Source organism: Trachypithecus francoisi, unplaced genomic scaffold (genome assembly GCF_009764315.1).
Source record: "Trachypithecus francoisi isolate TF-2019V2 unplaced genomic scaffold, Tfra_2.0 Lachesis_group5, whole genome shotgun sequence".
NCBI lineage: Eukaryota > Metazoa > Chordata > Mammalia > Primates > Cercopithecidae > Trachypithecus > Trachypithecus francoisi.
The window spans coordinates 74,755,331-74,775,026 of NW_022681470.1; the positions used below are offsets into that span (position 1 = coordinate 74,755,331).

Consider the following 19,696-nt stretch of genomic DNA (forward strand, 5'->3'; position numbering starts at 1 on the left):
ACGCTAGTTTAGAAATTCCTTGACTTACCTATTTAAATTATTAATCAAAAGTAAACTTCTTCTGTCTTTTTGAAAAAGGTAAGGTGGGGTAGGGAAGAATTATCTTACTCTGAAACATGTAAATGATTAATTACAACTTTACATTAATATTAGGCAATAAATAGGAAACACCATTCTCTGGGGAAAAAAAAAAAGGCTGGGAGAAAACTACAGAGAACATGAGCTTAGAAATCAAGGCTACGAATTTGGAAGCTAATTCCAGTTATATTCATTAGCTATAGGACTTGGGACAAATTACCTATCTTCTGATCTGTTTATTCATCATAAAAATCAGCATAATTTCTACCTTGAAAAGATTTTTCTGAGGATGAGTGGGTACTTAATGTTCAACAGAAGTTATTTCATGTTTTCACGACCTCTACCCACAAATAAGAGAAAATGGTCACTAAAAGATCCGAAATTATTCTGCTTTTAAGGTATAACCATACTGGGAATCTTGAAGGTATTACAGTTAAAGGCCTTCAATCTTTCTGAGGTCATGAAGCATTCTGAATGTTGGGAAAAGGAAGGACAGCAGACATATATAACTTGCTGCATACAATTTCAATAAGTTCATGGACTCCTTGAAGACTCTATGAAGCTAAAAGAAAATTTTAAATCCCAAAAAATTAATGCCGTGTATCTGACTTATTTCCACCTTAAAAATATACATATGTAAATTTAAAAAGATTAAATAATCCTTCCCAGTTAAAAGTGGAAAGGAAGCAAAAGCTCCACTGACTTGTATTCAATCACAGGTGCTCCTGGCAGCTTCTACTTTGTCACCTTTGTCACCATAGGAACTTTCAGGAAGTTTTCTTTCCTCTTTACCATGGCTTGCTCAAAATCAAACCATGAATGGCTTTAAGAAAAAAAAAAAAGTCTAACTCTAGTTTCCAAATTAGTGATTTAATAAGGCAAGCTCATTTATTATTTAAATCTGAAGATGACTTCATGAGTCATTCAAACTTTTCCTTACACTTTAATTACTTTCAAAAGGTAAACTATTGAAAATGCTGCCTATATGAAATAAAGTCAGTTTAAAACAAAACAAAAAATTTAGCATCTAATAAGTAATTCATTCTAGCTCTTGTCAATATGCATATATTCAAATGTATAAGGCAAACAGTAGGTAGGAAATGAGACTTATTTAACGTTTATATTAATATATGGTAACTGTTCAATAAAAATTTACTGAACATATAACCTGAATTCCTATAACAGGAATGAGAATAAAGACAACTGAATATTAATTACAAGTAGCATACTGCTTGACACATAACAGATTTTAAAAAATAATCTGCCAGACAAGCAAACCAATGAATGACTAAATGACTGATCAAATAACAAAAGAAAAACATAATGACTAAAACTTTTAGACAATCCATATTCCAAATTTTCTGCTACATTAACAAGCCAGACACTCTAGGTTTTTAGCTAAGTAAATGTGAAGTTAAGGAAAAATTATCAAAGGCAATGTAAAGCCTTCCAGCTTGACATAAATATGGATGCTAAGAAGCTATACCAAATTTAATGAATTACTTGAACAAAATCATACTGTTTATTGCTTTGATTCTTAATTGTTGAAACAAAAACCTGACTCAAACCTACTGGTACACAACAAAGTTCAAGACAAACAAACTCCAAAAAACAAGTAATTCAAAAAAATGCACACATTTTACTATGCAGTTTTCCAGATTTCAATACAATCAAAATACCAAATAGGAATGAAAATGCAGAAACAAAAGTCCAGAGTCAATATAGTTTATTTTAATGGCTTTGTTTTTTTAAGCAAAGCCACATAACAAAGTTAAAAAAAATAGAATACCATAGTTGAATAAAGAAATTATCTACATTTACCCATTTGGTGCCTAAAAATTGAAAGAGCAACCTCCACATTGGAGAAGTTGAAAAAGTCAAGACGGGAGCTAAAAAGTCAGAAAATCCAGACTGGGTAACAAATTTGGGTATCTAACTGCTAGGTTATATATTCCTTGAGATATTTTATCTCATTCAGACACATAGGCAACATATAAAAGTGGTTAAGAATTTTGGGGGGGGTATACTGGAATCATCTTGCAAATATGATACTTAGGCCAGTTACTTAAACCATCTTTGCTTCTGTGTCACCTTATCTAAAATGCAAAGAATGATACACCTACCTCAAAAGATTTACATGAGATGATACATATTTGTAAAACCTGGCACCTAGTTAACTGCTTAATAGCAGTATTCCCAGTGGGACTGGAATTTACTACTGGGATCAAACATATATGTTATTTAGTAAATATCTGTTGAATTAATGAAAAAGAAAATTCCATTAAGAAATCTAGAATGACTGGATGCTCGTACAGATAGACTAGAAAATAAAGATCCAGTTTTCTGGAACATGTTCATTCTGACAAAACAGGAATGACTTTAGAATTTCATTAAAAAATACTAAGTGCTACCACTCTATTATACTACGGTGCCATAAGAAATGGTGAGTTGTATGACAAGAGAGCCTTTAAAAGAGAATTGAAGGAGGTTTCTCTCAGTACCTAACCATGATTTGGAAGGCAGAAGAAGCTGAGAGAATCAATCATATTCCGATGTAGTCACCTATCCTACAAATCGATAGCACCCTAGGAAGAGCAGACCAATCTACATAGGATATTTTGTCTCCCTGACTTCACCAAGATAATGAATGGTGAAACATTAAGACAGGTATCCTTGAGAGGGAACTGTGGGGTGATGGACAAATCCATTATCTTGTTTTGTGTGGTGTTTACTTAAGTATATACAATGCCAAAACTAGTAAAATTAAGCATGTAAGAATTGTGCATTTCATTCTATGCTAGTTATACCATTAAAAACTGGTTCATTTAAAAAGTGCTCCCTGCTTTTCTCCCTGGAAAATGTAATAATTTACTAATAGTATAATCAAATCTATATTAACTATAAAATTAACTACAGGATGATGTCACCCAACTAAAAATATTTTGGATAAGGTATTCTTTTAACTTTTCAGTGATAGATGATGTAAAAGTAATTCTTTGAGATCACAGACTACTAAAATTCCTTCTGTTCTAATTTTTGCAGAATCTAGGAATGAACATGCACCGTTTAGCCACATTTCTTTCACTTGTTGGTCAAAACTTTATGTTTGAGAGAATTTTCAATGGGAAATTGCTTGTTTGTATCACTGGTTGTCTTGTGTTACGTCCGGAGGAAAAGGGCTTGGGAGAAAAATATGACAGATATTACAGTGTTCAACTAGAAATCCCAAAACCAGGATTCTAGCTCTAGGATTAAAATGTACAGGGCAACTTTGGACATGGCACTTGAATATTCTGTGCTTGTGATATTCTGCTATCACAGGGCTGTCATAGGATAAAGTGTATTAATTTGTGGAAATACTTTGAAAAGTCAAAGCAATGTATTATTCTAACGTGGCATTGGTGACATGATACCACAGACATAGTCAAGCCCCAAACTTAATCCTGACAGTTATAATGTTCTTGGGAAGTCCCCATATACATCTCCCTTGAACTTGAATAGAATATTCAAGAGGGTGGAAACAGGTAGGTTATTCCCTCTCTCTAAAAAAGGGGGTGAGAGGGTGATGTGTTTTCCACTCTTGAACTTCCATAATTCTACATTTCTGGAATTTATCTTCCAAAATATTTGATATAATCTGGTAAATATTGAAAGAGGAGTGGGGAATAAGGCCCAGATTAAGATAGATTCTTCCTGTCCCTAGTGTTGTCAACAATCAATGAGGAGATAAATTGCTCCTGGAGTACAGGAAGCTTGACTTCTAAAATATTGTTAAACAAGCAATCAGCAAACATTTACTGTATTCTTTAACAAATCTTTGGCACACACCCAAGAGCTCCCTCAAACTGCGTGCATCCCAGGAATGAGTGAGAGTAAGGCCTAGATGTCTTCATATCATCCATCACAGCTCTCTCCCGCCTCCATTCCAGGTCCAGCAGAGCGGCCTCGGGCAATCACACCCTTCCCTGACCTCCCCCTCCCCAGGGCCGCCAGCCTCACCAGCTGTTCCCGGCTGCTGGAGCTCCGATCGGTTGGCGCCCGGCGGCCCCGAACATTAACGACACCCAGGAGCCTGGCCTCGAGGCTCAGGCCCGTGAACAGACTCCAACTACTACAGCACCGGCGACTTCCAAAGAGCAGTTCAGCATTTTGAGATGAGCTTCCGGAAGCCGACAGGAGGCGGAAACCGGATGCCCGGAGCAACCATTAGTTCTCCGCGTCTACTGTTTTCCGTTCCTATAATCCCCTCTTCCTACTCGCAATAGAGACAGAGACAAATAAATTAAACTTTTTGTGCTACACAGAAATTTCTTAGTTCTCTTTTTAGTACTCTTAAAGTGGAAGTAGCGTGAGAGAAAAGAGGAGTGAACAAAAAGTCGGACCCCGAGAATGAGCTATGGTTTAGCCCAGTTACCATGGAGACCGGTAGTAACACCAGTTGTAAACCCAAGGCCAAAAGACCATGGCCACATTAGCCCGGCTGCAAGCTAGGTCGTCGACTGTAGGAAATCAGTACTACTTTAGAAACAGGTAAGTCAGGAAGAGAAAGATCGCGTAAAGGGCAGGCGTGACATTATACCAGTTGTTCCTCAGCGGGAGTTTCCAATTAACGATTTCCCTGATTCATTAAGTAGTACCCAATTCTTCCCTTAATGGGCTGCAAACAGAATCGGGAGTTTCTGTTACCATACAACGAAATTCTAAATAGAGAGGGGCCATAGATACTCGGTGTGAGATGATTTAGAAAAACTCCCAGCATAGATAAACTTGTAAAGTGCTTTTTTTCTTCGACATCACCACTCTGCAATTTCATGAAACCTTTGTTCTCCGGGTTCAAGATTCAATACCTGACTGGGGGTCACCCTGGCTCACTAGCCCAGTGAGCTCAGACTGTTTCCCATCTACCTAGGGATTTGAGCCTCCATTATTTTACAAACATCACTGAACCCAATTGTTCTATGACTCATTTGCCTTTCTAAAATGAACGTATAGGCCGGGCGTGGTTGCTCACGCCTGTACTCCTAACACTTTGGGAGGCCGAGGCAGGCGAATCACCTGAGGCCGGGAGTTCGAGACCAACCAGGCCAACATGGGGGAACCCCGTCTCTACTAAAAATATAAAAATTAGCCGGGCACTGTGGCTCATGCCTGTCATCCCAGCTTGTTGGGAAGCTGAGGGAGGAGAATCGCTTGAACCTGGGAAGCGGAGGTTGCAGTGACCTGATATTGTACCACTGCACTCCAGCCTGTTTGACAAATTAAGACCCTGTCTCAAAATAAAATAAAATAGAAGTAAAATGAAAGTGTCTAAACCATTCTGACACAGCAACTAGTACCAATATATTAATTAATAGACAACGGGCAAGAAAACCACTAGCAGTCTTCTTCATTTCCCTACACCCAAACTTCTTGCCTAGGAAGAGTTTCATTTTAAAGAAGCATTGCCCCAGGAGTTTTTGTAACTTAAGAGAAACTGCAAAAAAGTGAATTAGACTATTATGGAATACAGTGATATGACAGACCAATGGAAAATGTGTCAATGAGATAGGGTCTTGCTGAGCTGTTTTTATTCTAACGTTTATCTCACCTACCACATCATTATTTCACAACATACCTCTCTTACAGCACTGATCACAATTCAATTTTACATTCTTTTATGAGATAATATCTATCTCCCCTCTTAAACTAGTAGTAGAGACAGTGTCTCTTATTTTACTCACTAGTATTTTTGTCTGCAATGTCTATGATAGCTCCATAGAAATAATAGTAACACAATAATTGTTGAAGACTCACATTAATGAATCTTTCAATAAATCACTAGCCCTGGTTTAAGTAAACATACTAACAATAGCTAAACATAGGAATTATCTATTAGAGTATGTGGCAGATGCTGTATTTATGACATATATAAATGAAATAAGCCCCATTCATCATGATGTTGACATCCTAGTATGGAATATAGGCTTTTTAAAAATAATTACAATACTAGCTGGGCTTGGTGGCTCATGCCTATAATCCCAGCACTTTGGGAGGCTGAGGCAGGTGGATCGCTTGAGGGCAGGAGTTCGAGACCAGCCTGGCCAACATGACAAAACCCTGTCTCTACTAAAAATACAGAAATTAGCCAGGCATGGTGGCGCATGCCTATAGTACCAGCTACTCTGGAAGCTGAGTCAAGAGAATCCGTTGAACCCAGGAGGCAGAAGTTGTAGTGAGCCGAGATGGCACCACGCATTCCAGCCTGGGTGACAGAGCAAGACTGTGTCTCAAATAAATAAATAAATAATAACAACAACAATAGAATAACATGGACAGGAAGGGAAACAACCAGTATTTTTTGAGGACTGCATTTATGAGGGATTGCACTAGGAACTGGTTCATATGATCTTTCATTTGGTTATCACAATGTTACAAGTGAATGTATAAATTATCTATTTATTAGATAATCTATATTTTTAGAGCTATAGAACAGTGTCCTAGAAAAGCCTGATGAAGTGCCAAGCAAACACAAATAATTCGCCAGGAATAGAGACTCAGGCCTGTAATCCCAGCACGTCGGGAGGCCAAGGCAGATGGATGGCTTGAGGTCAATTATGAATTATCAGAGCCAAATAATCTAACTCTAAAACCTATGCTGTTCCTATCACTAAACAAAATTTTCTTCCCATTAAGCTGATTTAATTAAATTGCAACAAGCACCAAGATCCAGAGTCCAAATGGCTTGAGTATACTGTCCCAAATCCATTAACATGTAGGGAACAGAGTTGTGGGAAACAATTTAAAGTCTCCTTGGTTTCTTTCTATGTCTTCTGTTTTGGTAACAAGGTAGGGACAAAAATGCTTCTTCCTAATGGCTAGCATCAGAATAATGCTTAAATTGAAAGATGACTTTGTTGAGAAAATATATTCCTAAGTGGTTAGGTTAGTATCTGAAACTGCAAGGCCTAGAAGTCCAATGTGGAAAAGAGAAGCTCCTCTGCCTAACAAAGAGAAAGGATCTTGAACTCCAAGAAGTGAGCAGCAAATACAGAAGATTTTGAACTACAAAGAGTAGGAGGAGCGTGGGTTGCCTGACTGACATAATACTCTGGAAAGTTGCTCCCACAGGGAATGTTTGGTGTGTGTTTATGTTTTGGTCTGGTCCATCAAAGAGGCTGAATATTTTGTCCTGGACATAAGGTGAGCAAAAGATAGTAGGCCATTGATGTAACTGCCCAATGTGTTCACCTTGCCTGTTGCCTAGACAGAGCCAATTTATCAAGACGGGAATTGCAATAGAGAAAGAATAATTCACACAGAGCCAGTTGTACAGGAGACCAGAGTTTTATTGTTACTCAAATCTGTCTCCCTGAGCATTAGGGGATCAGTTTTTAAGGATAATTTGGTGGGTTAGGGTGAGGCCAGTGAGTCAGGAGTGCTGATTGGTTGGGTTGGAGATGAAATCATAGAGGGTGGAACCTATCTTCTTGCACTGAGTCAGTTCCGGGGTGGGGGCCACAGGGAGGGTCAGAGCCAGTTTATCAATGAGCCAGTTTATCTGTCTGGGTGGTGCCAGCTGATCCATCAAATGCAGCATCTGCCGAATATCTCTAGCACCGATCTTAGATTTTCCAATACTGATGTTATCCCAAGGAGCAATTTAGGGAGGGTCAGAATCTTGTAACCTCCAGCTGTGTGACTCCCAAACCATAATTTCTAATCTTTTAACTAATTTGTTATTCCTACAAAGGCAGTCTAGTCCCCAGGCAAGAAGGGGATTTGCCTTGGGAAAGGTCTGTTATCATCTTTGTTTTAAACGATAAACTAAGTTCCTCGCAAAACTAGTTCAGTCTATGTCCAGGGATGAACGAGGAGAGCCTGGAGGTTAGAAGCAAGATGGAGTTGGTTAGGTGAGCTCTCTTTCACTGTCTCATTACAGTTTTGCAGTGGCAGTTCCATTGTCACTTGACAGAGTATTGGCCTTTTTGTTGTTGTTGTTGTTGTTGTTTTAACTTTCTCTGGTAATTCTTAGCTTCATTTCTGTTCTTCCGAACTATGAGATTTTCTTTGTGACGTATTGGTCATTTATACTACACACTATACTGCACTGTGTGGAGAGAAGAGTTCAGTATATGTTTATTGATCATATTGTTCATTTTCGCCATATTCTTATTTAAATTTCATCTAATCTGTCAAATTCTAATAGGAATAAGGTAAAATGTTCCTCTTCCACTGTGTTTCTGTAGTGTGGGTGATCCCAAAGTATCTGAGACAGGCTTCAGTCAATTTAGAAAGTTTATTTTGCCAAGGTTAAAGATGCACCCATGACACAGCCTCAGGAAGTCCTGATGTCATGTACCTAAGACAGTCCGGGTACAGCTTGCTTTTATGCATTTTATGGAGACATAATACATCAATCAATACATGTGAGATTTATATTGATTCCACAATGCGGGGGCCTCTTAGGTCTTAGGTAGATTTAAAAATTTTCTGGCTGGGCATGGTGGCTCACGCCTGTAATCTCAGCACTTTGGGAGGCTGAGGTGGGTGGATCACTTCAGGTCAGGAGTTCCAGAACAGCCTGGCCAACATGGCAAAACCCTGTCTCTACTAAAAATACAAAAATTAGCCGGGGGTGGTGGTGCGCCCCTGTAATCCCAGCTACTCGGGAGGCTGAGGCAGGAGAATCACTTGAACCCAGGAGGCAGAGATTGCAGTGAGCCAAGGTCGCACCATTGCAATCCAGCCTGCACAACAGAGCAAGACTCAAATTCTGATTGGCAAGTAATTGAGTGAGTTACTATCAGTAGAAAGAAATGAGGAATGTCTGGGTTATGATAAGGGATTGGGGAGACCTAGGTTTTATCATTTTATCATACAGATGAAGTCTCCAAGTTGCAAGCTTTAAAAAGAATAGACTGAGGCCAGGTGCAGTGGCTCAGGCTTGTAATCCCAGCACTTTGGGAGGTCAAGGTGGACAGATCACGAGGTCAGGAATTCGAGACCAGCCTGGCCAACATGGTGAAACCCCGTCTCTACTAAAAATACAAAAATTAGCTGCATGTGGTGGCAGGTGCCTGTAATCCCAGCTAATCAGGAGGCTGAGGCAGGAGAATCGCTTGAACCCTAGAGGTGGAGATTGCAGTGAGCCGAGATCGTGCCACTGTACTCCAGCCTGGCGACAGAACGAGACTCTGTCTCAAAAAAAAAAAAAAAAAAAAAAATGGTGTTTTCAGCAGAGGAGTGACATGATGTGACTTCTGTCTATAAAAACAATAAATAAGAAAGTAGCCTTTGACTTATTATTATTATTGTAATTTTTAGACAGAGTCTCGCTCTGTTGCCCAGGCTGGAGTGCAGTTGCGTGATCTCTGCTCACTGGTTCAAGAGATTCTCCTGCTTCAGATTACTGAGTGGGGGGATTACAGGCACCTGCCACCACACCCAGCTAATTTTTTTTTCTTTTTAGCATTTTTAGTGAAGATGGGTTTTCACCATGTTGGCTAGGCTGGTCTTGAACTCCTGGGCTCAAGCCATCTGCCCACCTCGGCATCCCAAAGTGCTGGGATTACAGGCGTGAGCCACGGGGACCAGCCCCTTTGACTTGTTTTTAAGTTGGATAAAGGATTTTGCTTTTGTTTTTCCCATTTCTACTTTCTTCCTCCACTTCCATCTTTTAACTTTTTGGGGCCAGTTTTTGCTTAACAAAATTTAAATCAAATCTGCTTGTGTCAATGAAAAAAGTAAATAACACTTAAAAATTTTTAAAACACATACGTTTTCTAACAATATGTAAGCAGAAATCAGCCAGATATATGTAAAATCTTTTCTAATTGGCTTAGCTGAAGGGAAAAGTATGTTGGAGAATACAGAGAAAGCTGTGGCTGAGGAAGAGGGCAAGAAGTTCTGTAGAGACATGCTATGTAGACCAACTGTCAAATGTCCACATCTCTTAATATCTGAAAGGGGGTTTGAGGAGTGCATGGGGATAGACAAAAAGAAATAGAAAGAAAAATAAATGTTATCGAATATCTACTACATGTTGAGCACTTCCTTCCCAAACATTATTTTATTTGATGTTTACAATAATCTTATGAGGTTATTTTTCTTATTCCTGGTTTACAATGAAGGAATGTGAGATTTAGACAATCTGTATTACTTGCCAAATATAAAGAAGATCAAAGATCTAGTGACATTTGATCCATTTCATTCCACATTTATACCTGGGAGAGGAGGATCTTTAGATTATTAAGTCTCTGCAGGGAAGTAAGTTCATCAAACACATAAGGCCTAACCTGTCTTTCCAAGATCAGGCTGAGAAAAAGAAAACAGGGCTACATTACTCTGTGGTACAAGACTGGTGATTTGCACGTACTTCATTACCCTGTATCAACCTAAGGTATAATGTTCCTTAAATTGGCCTGATTTCAGGGTATATGATTCCTATAAACGTAATAAATTTGTTTCTGACTCTGACACAGTAAATTGACTGTGGTTCCTCACTGTATTCTTAGTCTAATAATTTTGTTCAGTGTCCTTGAATTTGGATGATCCGTTTAGTCCTATTAGCCTAAATAAATAGCAGCTTAGTTGAATAGATGTGAGTCCCTTCCCCTGATTCTAATTAATCACTGAAATTTTTCTTACAGGTGTACTCAATTCTGACTAGTAAAACTTAGCAAAGCTTCTTCCAAATATACAAGGAAGATTTTTGCCAAAGTGCAACAGTTCAAATCCTAACTCTGTGTTACTTTAGGTTTAAATGTACACTTTTATATTTATATACTTACCTTACTTAAACTCTTTAGATTTTAGTTTTCTCACCTGTAACAGGGATAATAATCCCTATTGATACGTTAACTAAAAAGGTTAAATGACCATCTGGTATATTAGTAAACACCCAATAAATTCATAATTATAATAGGAAATTGCAACAGAAGGGCAAAGTATAAAATACATTATGATCGACTCAATGAATATCAAAAAGGTAGTTGAAAAATTCTACAGCTATTCATAAATATTTTTCTTTTTTAATTAAAAATGTAAAACTTTTTATTGCTGTATTATATACATTAAATAAAGTATATAAACTGTGTGAAGTGTACAACTCAGTAATTTTCCATAGGTATATACCTGTCCAAACTTCACTCAGATAAAGTTCTTCAATGTTTTAAAACATGTTTACAAAAGAAATAAAAATGTTTTAATAATAAAGAATATGTTTCTAAAACCAACAGCCAACATTAGATGTGCTGCTGGAATACAATAGAGATAGTTCCATTTAATTCAAAAGCAAAACAAAACTGCACACTAAATCTGCCTATTTATCATGCCCTGAAAGACAGATCCCTGTTTGCCAACATGTTCACTGCTGGCTCATTGATGGGGAAAAAGAAAATTGAAAGTACCTTTTACTGTCTATCAGTTTATCACTGCCCAAGTAACCTGAGCAGAAAGCCCTGTATGGGTATCAACAGCTGAATATCTATTAAATAGGCAGATAAGCTTCACAAGACATTTAAGGAAATGTTAGTATGGAGGAAGGAGATTAAGCTAAGAAACCAGAACAGATGGCTACTGTGGAGTTAGAACTAATGGATGAAATAGATACAAACTTCAATAAAAATGTAATGAGAACTTTTAGAGAGATAAAACTAGAGGAAAAAAGTTACTGTAACCAATTTTTAAAAATAACAATTTTCCATTTAAAAATGTAATAGATGAATTAAAAACTAGAATAGTCACTACTGAAATATAAATATGTTAGGAAAGCAAATAAAGGAAATATCCATAAACACATGTGAATAGAAATCATGAATAATAAGAGTAATAATACGGAGGACATACCCAGAGGACTTGTTATGTGAATAATAGTCGCTGCAGAATTCTGACTGGGATTGGGGTAGAGATAGAACAGTAATAAAGAAATACTCTAGAAGAAAACTCCTAAACTGAAAAAAAAGTATGGCTTAGAATAGAAAGGATTCTCTGAGTCCTATATAGTATTTCCTTTAACACCTACTTCTTAGATTTTATCTGGTAAACTTCCAAGAATACAGGAAAAATAATCTCATAGGATTCTATTCTAGACAGAAAATAAAAATAGTTATTTGCCAAGGAAATGAATGCCCTTTCTGCTCAACACGGGAACCCAAAAGACAGAAAAACAATAATTACTAATTATTCAAGACCATAGATAAGAATTCTATCAAAGATTCATTTGGGGATGGGGATGAAGGAAAGACATTTTCAGACACGTAAAGATTCACAGTTACGTCATCTATGTACCCTACCTGATGAAGTGTACTCAAGAAAGTACTCGCCGTAATCAAGTGAAAATTAAATTGGAACAAAGATCTCAAGATAGAGAAAGAAGAGCAAAAGAAATAATAGAAACAACAATGAGCAATTCTACAATAATTTTCATTTAATTAAAAATTAAATAAGCATTATGTTACTGTGATTTGCCTTATATTTAATTAAGATAAATTAATCTAGAAGAAGTAAAACAAACTAAGCTAGAAGAATCCTATCGGTACTTTAACGTCCTTTCTAGATATCTCCTTAGGCAAGTTCAAAAGTTCATTGTACATTTTCAGTTTTCCAAGTGATCACAGGCAATAGTCTTACTATAATAATTGTCCCACTCTCACATAATAGAGGTTCTTTTTCCAGTTTCTAATATCAACTTTTTCACCACTCTTCCAGCCCACACGTATGGACTTTCAATGACCTGTGCATCTTCTTCACCTTCTCGCGCATCACCCAGTCTCAAAACCAATATCATAATGTTTCAGGTTCTTGCCGTGGCCATCAACCATTCTATCAGTTTTCTTTTATGCTTTTACAGTCAAATTAGTAAATTTATTCATCTGGCTTTAGCAATCTTAGTTGTTCTTGGAACAGTCTTTTCCAGCCTAAGATTATATTTATTTATAATATTTAAAAAGTTTTGTTATATTTTTCCTTCAGTCTATGTGCAGTTGTGTTTATGTGCATGTATTGTGTGAGACAGAGGCCTAACTTTTTCTGTAGAATATAATAGTCTCAACACCAGCTATTAAATAGTCCATCCTTTTCTTACTAGTTTTAAATGTTGAATGATAAGTAAAAGGCATAAAAATTGCAAAGAAATAAAATTGTCTTTATTTACTGACAGCATAATTATATGTATAAAAAACTCTATACCACATACAAAAAGAAGATTTAGAAGTAATACATGAACTTAACAAGTTCGCAGGATGCAAGGGCAATATGCAGTAGTCTTTACATAACAGCAATGAACAATTATAATTTAAGACTTCAGCAATACCATTTTTAATAGCATCAAAATGCATGTCATTTGAGTCAGAACTGTCACTTTTTCTATTGGCCTCATAAAAATGCTCTCGTGTATACAAAAGTTGTGTACAAGAGTATTTTATATACAGGATTATGTACAAGGGCATTCATTAAAGCATTATTCCTAATAGGCAAAAAATAAAAATAAAAACTGTGAATAACTTGTATCTATTTGCAACTACTCTGACTAAATAAAGACAAGCATATGAGGGAAAATAAATAGCCGTTTTAAAGAGTGAAACGGCCGGGCGCGGTGGCTCAAGCCTGTAATCCCAGCACTTTGGGAGGCCGAGACGGGCGGATCACGAGGTCAGGAGATCGAGACCATCCTGGCTAACACGGTGAAACCCCGTCTCTACTAAAACTACAAAAAAAACCTAGCCGGGCGAGGTGGCGGCGCCTGTAGTCCCAGCTACTCGGGAGGCTGAGGCAGGAGAATGGCGTGAACCCGGGAGGCAGAGCTTGCAGTGAGCTGAGATCTGGCCACTGCACTCCAGCCTGGGTGACAGAGCGAGACTCCGTCTCAAAAAAAAAAAAAAAAAAAAAACAAGAGTGAAACATTTTATACATAATGACATGTTCAAAATCTCTGAGACAAAATAAGGTTTAAGAAAAGCCCAGATTATAGAAAATATATAATACATTTAGTGTTTTTTATGTAAAACAAATGTGAAAATACATAGAGATACAAAACTGGAATTAGATAGATCTGGAATTACACGTAATAAGTTGCTAGTAGTGGTTAAATTTTAAACATTGAAAGAAAGGGAGGTTGAAATAGAATCTTTTTTCTCTATGTTTTTCTATATTGTTTAACATTTTGTATTGAGCATTGGTTAATCAGGTACTTATTTGTGAAATAAACAGTAGATAAATAGGAGAAAGTTTGTCCTAGGACAAAAATTTTGTTTTGAAAACAAAACTAAACATAGAAAACAAGTGGCCGTGGAAGATTTAACTGGTGTAAAACTTGTCCTCCGACCATGAAGGACTAGAATACTTAACAAAATATATGAACATTTTTGGATATTGATACAGTAGGCAATGCAGGATTTGATCGCAAGGAGAAAGATAAGCAAATAAGATTAGCAAGAGAATTACCATAGCTTTCTTCTTGGAGGCAATCTCTGAACAAAATTCAAACTCTCAATAGTTTAACATTCATGGTGTCCAGCATCTATTCGTAAATTAGTAGTAGGATAAAAATGTAGCAAACTGTGACCCACAATCAAGAGGGAAAAAACATCAATCAATAGATACAGACCCAAATAAACAAAGATGACATAATTATCATATAAGGATTTTTAAATAGCTATTTGAAATATGCTTAAGGACTTAGAAGTAAAATATGAACATAATTAGGAGTTAAATGGAACATTAAAAAGAAGCAAATTAAATGTTTAGAGATTAAAAACACAGTATCTGAAATGTAAAATTTATTAGACGCATACGCATACACATACACATTTATTGAAACAATCTCAAATTTACAGAAAAATAACAAATATAATACAAGGGTATTTTTTCCTGAATCATATGAAAGTAAGTTGCAACCTGATGTCCCATTGTGCCCCAAATTCTTTACACACAAGGACATTCTCTATATAATCACAATTCAACCATCAAAATCAAGAAATTAACATTGGCACATTTCTACCATCTAATCTTCAGACTCCATTCAAGCTTTGCCAAATTGCTCCAATAATGTTCTTTGTAGCAAAAGGATCCTGTTTGTCTTGTCTCTTTAGTTATCTTTAATATGGTACATTTTCTCAGTTTTTCTTTGATATTCGTGACCTTGACACTTCGGAAGATTACAAATCCGTTATTTTTTAGAATTTCCCTCAATTAGGTTTGTCTGATTTTTTCCCCTTGATTAGATTCAGGTTATGCACCCCTGGCAGGACTATCACAGAAGTGATACTGTGATCTTCTCAATGCATCCTACCGGATACTACATGATTTTGATTTGTCCCATGACTGACAATATTCATTTAGATCACTTGATAAAGCTGTTGTCTGCTAGGCTTCTCTACTGGAATATTCTTTTTTCCTTTGTAATTAATAATTATTTTTTAAAAGCAGATCGTTTGAAACTATATATGTATCCTGTTCCTCATCAAACTTAAAATTTATTTGTTTATTTGTTTATATAAGTATAGACACATAGTATCCTATTTTATTCAGTGGGTTAAAATCTGTCACTCTTATTTATAGTCATGCTAATATTGTCCCGGATTTGGCTAGTGAGAGCCACTTCAGTCTTCCTTCTATGTCCTCATTGTTCTAATGCTTTCTTGATTCCTTGCTTTTTCTTGACACACAAAAAGTTGCAGGCTGATATGGTTTGGCTCTGTGTCCCCACCAGATCTCATCTCGAGTTGAAATCCCCCTAATCCTTACGTGAGGAGGGGAGGATCTAGTGGGAGGAGATTGGATCATGGGGGTGGTTTCCCCCATGCTGTTCTTGTGAAAGTGAGTGAGTCCTCACCAGATTTGATGGTTTAATAAATGTCTGACAGTTTCTGTTTTGCATGCTATCTCTCACCTGCTGCCATGTAAGACATGCATGCTTCCTCTTCCACAGTGATTGTAAGTTTCCTGAGGGCTCCCAGCCATGCAGAACTGTGAGTCAATGAAATCTCCTTTACTGATAAGGAGGTTTATTTATTTACTTACCCAGTCTCGGGTAGTATCTTTATAGCAGTGTGAACACAGATGAATAACAGAGGCTTATCTTGTACTTTTCCTGCCAACCCCTAGAACCATCCATTTCTCCAAAGAGCCTTTGTTTCTTTCAGTGGATGCTCTCTGGCCCTCTCAGTGGAAAGAACAAAGGAGTATGTGTTTGTACACATCTATACACATTTTACATCTATACTTATTTCTCTATCTATTGATGAACATATATATTAAAATTCATGAGTTCACATTGACTACTCTATTTCAGATTCAGCACAACACGGTTATTCTAGTTTTTTTCTCTTACCTTTTCTGACAGAGAGAAACGTGGCTCCCATTATCTTTAGAATATTTACTTATCTGATCAGTTCCTCTGTATGTAACCAAACTGTTGTCACCACAACTGCCTCTTCTCTTAGACCCAGTGCGGGGCTCTACCTCCGCATGCTGAACCATCGCCTCCCCAGCAACTTGGATGTTTTCGTCATCACTCTTGGGCTCTGATTCTCTATGCTGGCTACCTTCATGTGCAGATTCTTTTTTCATCTTCCCTCTACACCCCAAAGCCAGGCCTCCTCTCCATGGAACACACTGTCCTTGCTAAACTCAGACTATGTCATCTTACCCCAGGCAGCCCCCACTTGTGGATGCTCACCTTACCCCACACAGGCTCTGACACCTCAAGCTGAGCCACTGTGCCTTCATCCTCCCACACCCTTTGTAGCACAGTACCCTACTTTTCCTGCCCATTTCCAAGGCCTTTGAGACTTAATTGTTCAGGAAATGAGGTAAAGCGAAGTGAGGAGAAAGAGGAAGATAAAGAAACTATATATATATGTATGTATTTTTTTTTTTTTTTGAGCTGGAGTCTCACTCTGTTGCCCAGGCTGGAGTGCAATGGCACGACCTCGGCTCACTGCAAACTCTGCTTCCCAGGTTCAAGCAATTCTCCTGCCTCAGCCTCCCAAGTAGCTGGGATTATAGGCAACCACCATCATGTCTGGCTAATTTTTGAATTTTTATAGAGATGGGGTTTCACCATGTTGGCCAGGCTGGTCTTGAACTCCTGACCTCAGGTGATCTGCCCGCCTCGGCCCCCAAAGTACTGGGATTACAGGTGTGAGCCACCACACCTGGCTAGGAAACAAAATATTTTTGAATGCACTAATATTATAGGTTCTAGTTCTAAATTATAATGACCTTGTTTTCCATGACTTCTGCACAGTATTTAACATTCGACCAACTATGGTAACTCTGGGTATATGATCTAATACTAATGCATTTGCAACCCATTATTCCTTGAGCTGTGAAATAATAATAATGTTGAAGACTATTAATGAAATATGAAACATAGATTCTAGTTCTAAAATATAGTCCTATTTCTCATCATCAGGCATCTGTTACTAAGCACATGGGTGATAACCAGAACACAAAATATAGATTAAGTGTATGTAGTTTCTGCCTTTAATGAGCATGAAATCCTTAAGACCTAGTAGTGAAATTATATGCACACCAATAATCATTTTACACATCAACATATCTGACAGCACAGGGCAGCTAATAATGGAATTTTATTCCTACTGTCCAAAATAGTTACAAGTTATATGATAATGAAAAAGAAAGAGTATTGAGTTTTTAATCTAGTATTTATTCATAGGTAATATACATGGGTCAGACTTAGCACAGTCTGTTGATGTGTAAAATGCATATTTTTTTGCATATTACTGGAAAGATATTTAGCTACACAGTGTTTTTTTTTTCCTTTTCTACTTATTGTCAGTTAATTTCTGGCCACTAATGATATACATGAATATAGTGTTATCCAGGGTTATAGTACTTATTTCTAGTTGATGATGAAGTGACTGGAAACTTCCAGTTATTTCTTGATGTTTTATTACATTACTGGTAATACTTTTGGTCTTTCATCATTATTAATTCATTTAGTATTCATTGTGATAATACTGATCATAATAAATTTATTTCAAATTCATGTATGTGTCATATTTTATTCACTGCTATAGGATTTTCATTGTAATTTGGAACTAATTAATATACCATTAAAATAAAGTGTTACTCACATTTTTCATTTTCAACATAAAATGTCTAGTAGTTCATGACATATTATATGAGTATTCAGCATCCCAGTGGTAACCCAGCATCTGTAAATTTTGTTTTTAAGCAGTTAAAAAAAGGGCAACAGAGAAACATGTATAGAAGTCGAATGGTAGTACATACATTGAAGTTCAGTAGTAAGTTAACTACTAGTTAATTTTTAGTGCCTCCTTCATTTTAATTGCAATGTATAGTTCTTATTAATATAATATGTGCTTGTATATATACGCATTATTAATATCCCAAAAATAAATTATTTAATTTTCCACTTGACTGGTGCCACCACAAGAGATTAAAAAACGTAAACCCGAAACAGTTAATTTGATTGCTTCTCTTCTGTGTTTCTAATGACAATTATAAATAAAGAGTGAGTTCACACTAATACATAACAACTAATACAGTAACTTCAAATGAAGTATTAGATGTATCTATGTGCCTTATTCATATTTTTCGATTGTTGGTGGGAAAGGAGAAACAAATGTTTTCAGTAATTTAAATGGACTATATGAAGAAGATGAAAAACATCTAGTATAGTTGTGTTAAATATTAATGGTAAAAGGTTTAAGTAACCATAATAAACAGTTGTATTCTATTATCACGAATTTTATTGCACATTAGCCTTATTGAATGAAATTATTCTTATTTTTTCCACACTCTATCTTCTTTGAGTTGCCTGCTCTCCTGGACATTGTGTTGTATCTTTTCCATGTTGGCCATTAATGACAGTGTCTTTGTTCCACTATCCCATCTTGTTATTAGTCAGGATAAGATTTTAAAAGAAAAATGAAAAATTTCTTCTGACCCTGCAACCAGTTGAATAACGACGTTGTTTTCCAGGACTTCTGCACAGTATTTAACATTGCTTAATCGTGATCTCCCATCTTGATGCCTTCCCATTAACTTCTATGACACTGCACGCTATACTTGCTTCTTATGATTGGACCTTGTTTTTTTCTTTTTTTCTTTAATTGTTGTTATTTAGTATCTTTTACTGTAAATCTTTACAGAGATTATCAGACTTTGAGGATATGTGTTTCCATGGTCAAAATTTTGATAATCGAGTCTAGAATTCTTTAATACTATGCATAAAACTCTGAAAACCAAGGCCTTTTGCCTTGGCTTCAACTATTAATCTCCTCATTTCCCCCATCCTTCATTTCTGTCTTGAAATTTGTGTTTTATCATTCTCCTTATAATTTTACTACATGTGTATACATCCTTAGTGAACATCCCTAAAGTTTTGTGTGGTTTTTACTTACGTAAATAAAATTATTCTGTATATGTTCAAAGGTCAAACTGTTTCTTAGCAGCAATATATATGAGTTCTTATCACTAACACTTGAAACACTTGAACTAACAGTTTGAAATTTTAGGGTGTTGCTCTAGAGGTTGGTATCATTTCATATTCTTAGTCTCTCAGTTTATTTTATTGTTTTGGGGAGATTGGTGCTACCTTTTCCCACAAAGTCTCAATACTGCATTTAGAAATTGATTACATGAATAT

General features: G+C 36.6%; 2 protein-coding genes across 3 annotated transcripts in view; one reads left to right on the forward strand and one right to left on the reverse strand.

The window, feature by feature from the left end:
* GPATCH2 (G-patch domain containing 2) overlaps positions 1-4,252 on the reverse strand; it is a 214,902-nt gene extending 210,650 nt beyond the window's left edge. For both annotated transcript variants that reach the window (XM_033195160.1, XM_033195161.1), the window contains exon 1: positions 4,078-4,252. In XM_033195160.1, coding sequence (XP_033051051.1) covers positions 4,078-4,133 — 56 coding nt within the window. In that variant the 5' untranslated portion in view covers positions 4,134-4,252. The remainder of the gene's footprint in view (positions 1-4,077) is intronic.
* Positions 4,253-4,486: 234 nt separating this feature from the next.
* SPATA17 (spermatogenesis associated 17) overlaps positions 4,487-19,696 on the forward strand; it is a 229,289-nt gene continuing 214,079 nt past the window's right edge. Inside the window, exon 1 of the mRNA XM_033195162.1 lies at positions 4,487-4,608. Within this exon, the coding sequence (XP_033051053.1) occupies positions 4,541-4,608 (68 nt within the window). The 5' untranslated portion in view covers positions 4,487-4,540. The remainder of the gene's footprint in view (positions 4,609-19,696) is intronic.